At 43.7% G+C, this 10,660-nt stretch overlaps 1 protein-coding gene across 1 annotated transcript; it reads right to left on the minus strand.

The window, feature by feature from the left end:
- Positions 1-4,036: 4,036 nt before the first annotated feature.
- LOC128310927 (keratin, type II cytoskeletal 6A-like) lies at positions 4,037-9,875 on the minus strand. Its single transcript, XM_027036219.2, has 9 exons — positions 9,260-9,875; positions 7,774-7,988; positions 7,381-7,441; positions 7,128-7,223; positions 6,841-7,005; positions 6,226-6,351; positions 5,159-5,379; positions 4,904-4,938; positions 4,037-4,792 (listed from the first exon to the last, which is right to left on the minus strand). The coding sequence occupies exons 1-9, from the start codon at positions 9,797-9,799 to the stop codon at positions 4,539-4,541; spliced, it is 1,713 nt and encodes a 570-aa protein (XP_026892020.2). The 5' UTR covers positions 9,800-9,875; the 3' UTR covers positions 4,037-4,538.
- Between the last annotated feature and the right edge of the window lie 785 nt (positions 9,876-10,660).

The following is a 10,660-nucleotide window of genomic DNA, read 5'->3' on the forward strand; positions in this document are numbered from 1 at the left end:
TGTTTGTGTTGGACCTGCTTGGCTTCTTTATTTGTATATCCTTTATTGTACACCCTTGACTCTCCTTTAACTGTCTTTGACCCCTCAGTTCATGCTATTCTGTTGAGAATGCTATGCTGAGAATATTAATATTCTCCCATTTGTTCTTTATGGTGCATTTAGCACACCTATTGCCTTTTGTACTGATATTAATTTGGACTTCATTTGCATTGTGGTTTTATTTTTCTCTCTGTCTCATATCTGACTTCTTTTTTTTTTTAATTTGAGAGAGAGAGAGGGAGGGAGAGAGAAAGAGAGAGAGGGAGAGAGAACATGAGTGGGGAAGAGAACCAGAGGGAAAGAGAGAGAGAGAGAGAGAGAGAGAGAGAGAGAGAGAGAATCTCAAGCAGGCTCCATGCTCAGCATGGAGCTGTCACAGGGCTCAATCTCATGACTGAGATCATGACCTGAGCTGAAATCAAAAGTAGGATGCTCAACTAACTGAGCCACCCAGGTATCCCATATCTGACTTCTATAAGTAATGTTTTAGTTCTTATCCTCTCATTATATGGTTTTTATTCTCAAATTTTAAAAAGGGTTTATTTTATTAATTTTGGCAACATTTTATAGTGACTTTGTTCTGATAAGTGATCATTATCTGCCTTTTGTTTTCCATATTCATTTCATTTTTGAACATGTATTATCTTTTTGGGGGTCCTATAATGGTCCCCTTTTGACTACAGCTCATCCATGAATAAGATGAACTCTTTCTTGACCAGTCGTTTATAGAAAGTATTCTGGGGGAATGGGGTGGGCAATATGTAGGCTAACAGATTGGATGAATAATTCTTACTCCTTAAAACACCCTACCCAACAACCTCAGAGTGGCTTGTTCCCAGTCTCTCTACTTTTTTTTTCCCCGCCAACAAAATGCTGTCAATAGGCCTTGTCTTTGATTTTTTTAAAAAAATATTTATTTGTGGCGCCTGGGTGGCTCAGTCGGTTGGGCGTCTGACTTAGGCTCAGGTCATGATCTTGTGGTTTGTGGGCTCAAGCCCTGTGTCAGGCTCTGTGCTGACAACTCAGAGCCTGGAGCCTGCTTTGGATTCCGTGTCTCCCTCTCTCTCTGTCCCTCCCCTTCTCATATTCTGTCTCTCTCTGTCTCAAAAATAAATAAAACATTTAAAAAAATTTATTTATTTTCGGTGGAGTGCAAGTGGGGGAGGGGCAGAGAGAAAAGAACAGAGGATCCAAAGCAGGCCCTGTGCTGACAGGCTGATAGCATTAAGCCCAATGTGGGCTCAAACTTATGAACTATGAAATCATGACCTGAGCCGAAGTTGGATGCTCAACCGACTGAGCCACCCAGATGCCCCTTGTCTTTGATTTTTTATTCAGTTTTCTACCTTCAAGGCTTCCTGAAGCTTCCTGCCTCAGGTCACACTCCTAGTTCTGACTGTTGCAAACAAGGGATTCTTGGATTTGCACCTGATGACTTATCCTTCACATTGACTTACTTATGATAAGTGAGTCAACAGTGCCTGGCACATAATAGAACTTCAACATCAGGCTGCTTCTTTAGCTTGTGTTCAGCTATTGTTTTGACAGATAATATTTTGTGTTCCAGGAGCTGAAACAAATAACAACAATAAAAAAACCAAAATAACAAAACTGAGAAAACCTCATCTCTTGATGTTTGCCTATTGTCGCTGAGATGGGACACTCCTTTACCACTTAGCTAGGCTTACTCTGAACCTAGAAATCAGCACGAGGTGAATACCTAAAATCTTCTCAAGACTTTTCTGAGCATGTGTCTTCCTGGATACATGTATGACTTGCTAAATTCTCTCACACACAGAGCTACTTTGGGAAATTTGTCCTAATTTTCCAAAGAATTTCATTCCAGCTTAGCCGCTAGACGTCAGATTGTTAGATGGTCTATTGTGTGTTTCCTTCTATAATCTCTTACTCCAGGTCTCTGTGGGTTATAGTCTTGCAGTTTTTCCTTGCTATGTCTCTTGCTTCTCTTATCTACATTTGGATTTATGTGAAACAAAGAAAAGAACCTTGCCTTAGTTCTTCAGAAATCCTCCAGTAATGTTTGAAGAGACTTGTGCAGGGTCTTGCATAGGGTCTACAGCTGCTCTGTCAGGTTCAAGGCATATGTGCTGAGGGGGCTAGACACAGAGGGTGGGAAGTAAGCAGAGGGTTGAAGGGTAGGAGTGGGGTTGAGAAAGAATTCAGGAACAGGCTACTGCTTACTCAAGACCAAAATTGAAACAGGTAGAGTGTAGGGCAAGTGCTAAGAAAAATGTTAAAAAACTTTGCTATAATTTTGAAGGTGTATATTCTTGATTGGGCATTTGTTTGGTTGTTGTAAATTTTTGACTGTTTCCTAGAGCTCCTACGGAGTTTACTCAGATATTTTCTGGTTGTTTTTTGGTGTTTCTGGGCAGAAGGAGAGATTGGGGTTTCCAGTCTGCCACTTTGTTATCATCACCTGTACAGTAAGATTTTAAATAAATCCATGTATATATACTGTTTTTGCAAGATGTTCTGTTAGATGCTTATCCTATATAATTTTCCAGGTTAGTTGTTTCCTTTCCATTATTCCTCATGGGTGCATGATAATATGAAAGTTAAATGGACTTAGGTTTTGAAACCCAGTCATCACTTTATCTGTTGTTGGGAAGTTCAGTCAGAGGATGAATAGGTGTCAATGTTGGGGTTGCCCATGTTGCTGGGGGAACACTCAGAGGAGAACACAGGAGATACTGATACAAAAGGATCCAGAAGCACCCTGTATATATTATTGAAGTGAAGAAATTTTCTCTTGTGATGTGAGAGCCTGGTAGCCAGGAAGATAATGATCACTCACAAAGAAACAGGGACTGATGTGGCCAAGGGCAGAACAAGTTGAAGGATGAACCTTGCACCATATCCTGAGTTTTCATTTCCCATTCATAGAAGTCAAACTTGGCCATGGCATACCAGAGGGGAGATGTGGAAGCATCTCTTCCAAGCACCAAGGACTCCGCTTCATCCATTTCCATGAGAGTCTTAGGATGTGACAACCTGGGAATTTCTATTCTTGTTTTACCTTTACACCTCAAGAAATAAGCATATGAGTTTTATGCCTGAGTCTTTGGATTCTTAATTTGAGAACCTGTAGTATTTTCAGTTTTTCCATGTTGTGAAGATTGTTTGGATTCACATCCATGTGCATACAACTTCTGACATTTGTGCTATTTCCTTGGAATACATTTCTAGAAGTATCGTTGCACTTTGGAAGTATGTACACTTTAATTTGTCTTGATACACCTTGTAAGGCAAGTTTCTTGGTTATGAAGCTCATTTCAAGCTAAAAATCAAATATCTTATCCCTTGTTGAATGTTCTTTGGCTCTGATCAGCCAGAAATATATTTCCCCAACTGAGAATTTAGAGTTCATATCCAGGCCATGTAGTAAAGTGGTCTTAGAGATGAAGGAAGTGAGACTAAGCCACTACTCTCTGGTACAGGCAATAAAAAGCAGAGTATACAATGATGGTGGACCAAATTCTTCCCATTCTACTTACCAAACATTTAAATGTAATCTTATCTAGGAAGAAAATCTGAGTGTCAGGATGCCAAACTATAGGCTTTTGCACCTCTCTCAAGGAAGAGAGTGAAGTACTTGGAGATTGGGAGTGTCTTTATTATTATAATTTTTATTTTTATTTTTATTTTTTAAAGTTTATTTACTTATTTTGAGAGTATGTATGCACAAGTGGGGAAGGAACAGAGAGAGAGGAGGGAGAGAATCCCAAACAGGCTCCACGCTGTCACTTTAGAGGCTGACACAGGGCTCAATCTCATGAACTGTGAGATCATGACCTGAGCTGAAATCAAGAGTGGGATGTTCAACTGAAGGAGCTACCCAGGCACCACCAGTTTTGGGAAAATCTTTAATACATGAATATACATTTGTCCACTGAAAGAGCTCAAGAACAACTGATGACAAATCAAGACAACAAAATGATAAATTATACAATAAATTTGTTTTATTTAGCAATTAGACGAGAGCAAGGAGCAGAGGGAATGTCAGAGGGATACAGATATCTGCACTGTAGAACTAGTCACTTGTGCTTTCACAACCACTACAAGAGAGGAGGTGCCCAAAACAGAGAATATGGGAGAATTCATGGGTTCATGAAAACAAGGAGAAAGTGCACTGTTCAGGAGTAGGACCCAGGCAGGTTTCTGTAATGAAAATGGGCACAGGTAATATCCTACTAATGCTCAGCCTACTAACGGAACAAAGAGGCAAGAGTAATGTTTTGGTAACAAAGTGAGGCCCCAGTTGTGGTTGTATTAAGGTATAAATCAGAGGTTGAATTTCTATGCTGAGCAATGGAAACTTAGGTGGACCAGGTATAGGCAATGATGAGAAATGAAGGCACTCAGCAGGTTCTGCTCAGAGAGTAAGAGAAATCAGAGACGGGAGAGGAGAAGCAGCCTGAGAGAGGGCAATCCAGTTGCAGATGGGACGACGTGGGGCCAAGAGCTGATGGCAGGACTTAGTGCTTGTAGCTCTTCCTAGTGGAGGATGAGGTGGTGGTGTATTTGATGGTGGAACTGCTGCCCCCAGAGGAGCTGAAGCCACCCCCAATGCCTCTGCCGCTGCTGGAACTGAAGCCAGCTCCCAGGCTGTGGCCGCTGCCATAGGAGTAGCCGCTGCCTCCGCCCAGGCCTGAGCCACTGCCCACACCGCTGGCACTGCCATAGCCGCCAGCGCTGCCATAGCCTCCGGAGACGGTGGACTGCACCACAGCTGTGAAGGGGAGGGAGACAAGGACACACAGGACACAATGAGCTCATTCTGCCAGTCTGAGTCTCGTCAGAAGGGCTAAGGGCAAGGGAGAGGGGCAAGCAAAGTACTTACAGATGTTGACTTGTCCAACACCTTCCCCACTCAGCCTAGGAAGGGAGAAGACACAGGGACCGTGAGACCTCAGACAGCCACCACTGGACCAGAGTGGGAAGCCTCGACGTGAGGATAACCCATGAGCAAACTGCCTTTTAAGATTCTCTGAGAGTCATGATTGTGGCCATAACTAGAATGCCTTCAACTTGTGCTCATGGCCAGACATCATGGACATGTATTCAGAGGTTTGAGGAGCTTGTGTGAGTTACCCACCTGGACTCCTCACCCTCCAGTAGCTTCCTGTAGGTGGCAATCTCCACGTCCAGGGCCAGTTTGCCATTAATCTGCTCCTGGTACTCCTTCAGCAGCCGGGCCATGTCCTGCTTGGCCTTCTGCAGAGCATCCTCCAGATCAGCCAGCTTGTTCTTGGCATCCTTGAGGGCCATCTCCCCACGCTGTTCAGCATCAGCAATAGCAGACTGCAGGTTGGCACACTAGAGCAAGAAGATAGGCAGAAGGAACTCGTAATGTAGTTCTCCAGGAGAGTAGCCATACTTCTTTCCAGTGAGGAACAGTTCCAGAGCCCAGATACCATAGAAAGGGACTTCTACCACATGTTTTCCAGTCTTTTTCTGTTCTGCACAACTTACCCAGACTGGGAGCCACTTGAGAACACCTGTGCCGTTTTTAAACCACCCTCCATGAGGGGTGGGTGGGAGACCTTATGTTGGACCAAATACCAGCATACTTGGAAGAAATGGACCCATTCATTTGTTTTGAGTGCTGTCTCCAAAGCTAAACCAGCACCTTTTCTGATTATCTCATGGGGATGCCCCATTAGCTTACACAAAATCGCCAACATCTGCACCTAAGGTATGAGTTTCATTGCTAGCTGCTGAGATCTTGTCTTCCTTACTCCTAAGGGCTTCTAAAATGCTTGGGAAATGGATCTTCATCCTGGGTCATTGCTCAACACTCTATTTCAATCGAATGTTGAACAGATTTGGAACAGTCTTGCCCCACTCTGGAACTCCCCTTTTCTTTCCCCACTTGTTTCTTGTACTCCTAAACCAATCATTCTCCTTAAGTAATCTCTTTCCAAAGTCCCTGGACAATCTTTTTACAGTCTAATTGAAATTGTTCCTGTCATGTGATTGTATCATCTGTAGGGTTGGCACCCATCTGTCCTAACATGTGGGAATTCATTGAGGGTGGGAGCCGCATGCACCCCTCTCTTTGCTCTTCCCCCAATTCCCAGCATTTCCCAAATGGTGGCTGATGGCTGCCTGGTGGTTGAGTGAGGAAGCGATGCTTATCTTCTCCAGAAGCCCCTACCATACCTGCTTCTTGACACGGTCGATCTCAGATCTCAGCCTCTGGATCATGTGGTTGATCTCAGTAATCTCTTGCTTGGAGTTGCGCAGATCATTCATCAGTCTGCCTGCAGTGGCCTGCAGCTCCTCATACTGGAGTCCAGAGGGAGAGAAGGTGGTGCATATGGGCTTTCATGACTTGAGTTCTCAACCAGGCATTTAACACACCTGGAGCTAGTGACTTCTCACCAAGGCATTTTAGAGAAAGTTGATGTGGCAAAGTCACTGAATATTGTACACTGATCACAGACCCTCTTTTTAATGGAATGCTGGCTGCCTAGTTCAGTTGAAGACCAGCAATGTTCTATATTATGTTTCTGAGTGAGCCAGCATCAGAGTGAAGACAAAAGCAAGAATCACTAGATCCTTATCTACGTAGCTACCTTCCTGCACTTGGGTTCTTTGACTTAATTGAACTTGGACATAAATTCTGTGAATGCCTACTCTATGAGAGCAGGTTACATATCCTGCGAGAAATCATCAGCATCCTTGCAGTAGACTTTCCCAGTGAAAGGTGTAGCCTTGCTGGTGTTTAGGAAGAGGACACAGGCAATCCTGGGCACCTGTCAACTCAAGGCTCACCTTGCTCTGGTACCAGGACTCAGCCTCAGCCCGGCTCTTCTGAGCGATCTCCTCATATTGGGCTTTGACTTCAGCGATGATGCTGTCCAGGTCCAGGTTACGGTTGTTGTCCATGGACAGGACCACGGAAGTGTCTGAGATGTGGGTTTGCATCTGAGCCAGTTCCTGCAGAGCATAAGATCATCAGATCATCTTTCCCTTGGCCTTACAGACGTACCCCACCCCAAGATCCTCCACCCTTGGCAGAGCCCCATCACAACAAATAAAAGAGGAGCGGAGATGCTTACTGCTTCATACAAGGCTCTGGTGAAGTTGATCTCCTCTTTCAGAGCCTCCACGTTGGCTTGGAGATCATAATTATTAATGTAGGCAGCATCCACATCCTGGGGAACAAGCCAACACCTTGGAGTCAGCTGAGCCTTCCTTCCCAGTCTGAACACCTTTTAGTCTCCCCATCTACTCCCCTCTTGGATGTGTGCAGGGGCCAAGAGTCCTTTCTTTCTAGAAAGGAACATGAACCCCTGATCTTCAGCAGCTCACCTTCTTCAGAGTCACAAATTCATTCTCTGCTGCTGTGCGCTTGTTGATTTCATCTTCGTATCTAGACACAGAAGAGGGTAAGACATAATTGAGCCAGTGGCAAGGATGATACAGAAAAAGTATCCTGGAATCCCAACTTTCCATAAAAGAGATACACCCAAAATGAGCTTCCTGTCAGTGAGCCACAAAAATGACTTTTTGTGGTTCCTAAATTGTTTTCTCTCCCTATCCACCTCCATGGCCCTTTGTCTTTTGGGTTTGTTTTAGGTAATAATTGTGATTTTCATTTCCATGGATGTGTTTTGCTATGGAATCAGGCCCACATCTTGACCTGGTCACCCAATAATCTTGAAGACTTCAGGGAACTGATATCCTTTCTCTCCTTGAACTCACTTGTTCTTGAAGTCCTCCACCATATCCTGCATGTCCCTGAGCTCTGAGTTCAGTTGGACGCTCTCCCCCTCTAAGCTCTCCAGGTGTCTCCTGAGCTTGTTGATATACTGCTCAAACCAGGGCTCCAGGTTCTGCCTCACAGTATTGGTGCCCTGCTCCTGGAGCAGAGTCCACTTGGTGTCCAGGACCTTGTTCTTCTTCTCCAGGAAACGCACCTGGAAGAGACAAGATGATTATTTGCCAGAGAGAGCAAAGGTGAAAGAGATGTTACTTGTCGGGTGCCCAGGCATGTCTGGGTAGTCACCCAGCTGGGTTATTATGGAGCATGTACAGAGGGTCAGGCTGACAGTGTTGCACCCCCAAACCTATTTCCTTCCCACCCTAGCAGTCCTAGTGTGAAATTCTTCCAGAGACCTATGATGTCTTCTCACTGACTAAGCTATATAGCGCATCAGTGACTTTCAACATTTCTTCTCTTTCTATTGAAGAGCACAACCATACATCTAGTTAAAAATAGTATTTCTCCAGGTGGCTGTATGGCTCAGTCAGTTACGTGTCTGACTCTTGATTTTGGCTCAGGTCATGACCCCCCTGTTTTTAGATTGAGCCTTCTGTTGGGCTCTAGGCTCTCTGCCTCTTGATCTGCCCCTCTCCTGCTCTCTCTCTCTATCTCAAAATGAATAAATGAATGAATGAATGAATGAATAAATAAATAAATAAACAAACATTAAAAATATTATTTTCCTATTCCACTGCACAAAGTTATTTTTTTTAATTGTACCTCAGTTAAGGGATTGTTAAATGTGCAGAAACTAATGATTTAATCCAATTCAGTTAGTGATTGGATTCCATTAACTTCTGCTTTAGTACATGATTTTCCTGTACAACAAATGCCCTAATGGTCATGCTCTAGTTCTATACATTTAGTATTTCTATGATATATAAACATTTCTGAGTCTTTTTTTTCTAATCCAGCCAGAAATCCTTTCTTCTCTTTTCTTTTCTTTCTTTTCTTTTTTCTTTTTTCTTTTCTTTTCTTTTCTTTTCCTTTCTTTCTTTTCCTTTCCTTTCTTTTCTTTCTTTTCTTTTCTTTCTTTTTTCTTTTCTTTTCTATTCTTTCACCCTTTTCCTCATGTCCAGAGCCTTAGAACAATTTTCCACTGGAATTATTATTTAATCTCTTAGAATATTCAGCAGGTAAAGCTGACCGATTCTATTCTCTCATTGCCTTATTTTGCTTCATGGATAACACAAGTTGAGTATTGTTCCCTGGCTGGGTTGAAGGACATTTAAGAGACCCAGTGGTTTCAAGTGATTTCCATCACCTTCTGCCTGTTGTCAACATGGAGGCCATCTGACATCCCAGGGGAGAGCTCCTCTGAGTCCCCTTCTCCCTCCCTCCTGAACCTCACCCCAGTAGGACATTCATTGATTGTCTAGTCTGGGGAGCCTGACATCCCAGTGGAGGCAGGTCTTCCTGGCTCACCTTGTCAATGAAGGAGGCGAACTTGTTGTTGAGGGTCTTGATCTGCTCTCGCTCCTCAGTCCTCACCCGCTGGATGGTGGGGTCGATTTGCAGGTTCAGAGGAGTGAGGAGGTTCTGGTTGACGGTGACCTCTTGGATGCCTCCAGGGGGGCACACAGGGAAGCCAGAGCCCCCATAGCCACCAGCAAAACCAGCTCCACCACCGAGCCCAAAGCCACCACCAGCTGCGGCACCAAAACCAAATCCACTGGCAGCTCCACCTCCATAGCCAAAGCCACCTCCAACTCGGCCACCATATCCGCCACTGATGGCACAGTTGCCCCCTCCGATGGAGATCCTCTTGGAGCCGCCCAGGCTATAGAGGCTCCTGCTCCCAAAGCCAGCTCCTCCACACACTCCACCGAGGCCACCCGTGCCCTTGGAGCGGGACACAGAGACACTGCTGAAGCCAGAGCGGCAGACCCCTGGGACTCTGGCTGAGCTGGTGCTGAAGCCATGGTAGCTGACGTTTTGGCTTCTCACGGTGGATTTGCTAGACATGATTCCTGAAGAGGGAAGGCTGAAGAAAGCGTGAGAGGCTGGAGGGTAGAGCTGAGAGGAGCAGATCTGTGAGATGAGCCTCCCGGCAGCATCTTATATATGGTGAAAATGGGCTGGGCTCCGTCCTGGAAGGTGAGCTTGTAGATTGGGAAGGGTTGGGCATTTACAAACAGTAATGCCACATCTGGATTATTAGAAAAGTTATGAAATAATGAAAATTTCATTTTTGGCTTCCTTTAGTCAGGGAAAATATCTCCTGTCTTCCAGCTTTGACCTGATTTCAGTATAATGTGACTATTCTCAATTCACTGAGGTAGGAGTAGTTACTGTCTCAAAGTTCTGCATGTTATGCTCGTGTATGAGAAATTAAGTGCACTCCTCTCCACCTGTGTTGTACCCAGCAGAGATAGGATACTGAAATAATCTATTTCATATGCCTTCATAGTAACATTCTCATTATTTTTCATTATTACAGAAGTTAAATGAGTTTTCTTTTGCTCTTATGTAAAATTTCACCCACATAAAGGAGTAACATAACAACATAATCGGTCCCTATATTCTTATTACTCAGCTTTATAAAAGTCATTATCTCAAAACCAGTATGACAGCTTCCATATTCCTACCCTATTCCTTGATGACTGTAAATTATTGGAAAACAAATGTCAGAGATCATGTTGTCTCTTTTGTATATAATTCTGTATTTATGTCCGAATGAGAGACGCTTAAAAATATAACCAAAGTACCATTTTCATATATTAAAAATGTATATATTCATTAACATCAACAGGTATGTATTCAGTCTTCAATATACCTCTTGGTGTTATTTATTTTTTTATTTTAGTTGTCAGAATCAGGATCCAA

Source organism: Acinonyx jubatus, chromosome B4 (genome assembly GCF_027475565.1).
Source record: "Acinonyx jubatus isolate Ajub_Pintada_27869175 chromosome B4, VMU_Ajub_asm_v1.0, whole genome shotgun sequence".
NCBI classification, from domain to species: Eukaryota; Metazoa; Chordata; class Mammalia; order Carnivora; family Felidae; genus Acinonyx; species Acinonyx jubatus.

Excerpts from the sequence above, each read along its gene's own strand:
- LOC128310927 (XM_027036219.2), bottom strand. The coding sequence starts at position 9,799 with ATGTCTAGCAAATCCACCGTGAGAAGCCAAAACGTCAGCTACCATGGC. Across the intron at positions 7,442-7,773 it reads GTGGAGGACTTCAAGAACAA|ATACGAAGATGAAATCAACA; the intron begins GTGAGTTCAAGG and ends TTCTGTGTCTAG. Across the intron at positions 7,006-7,127 it reads CCAGAGCCTTGTATGAAGCA|GAACTGGCTCAGATGCAAAC; the intron begins GTAAGCATCTCC and ends TATGCTCTGCAG.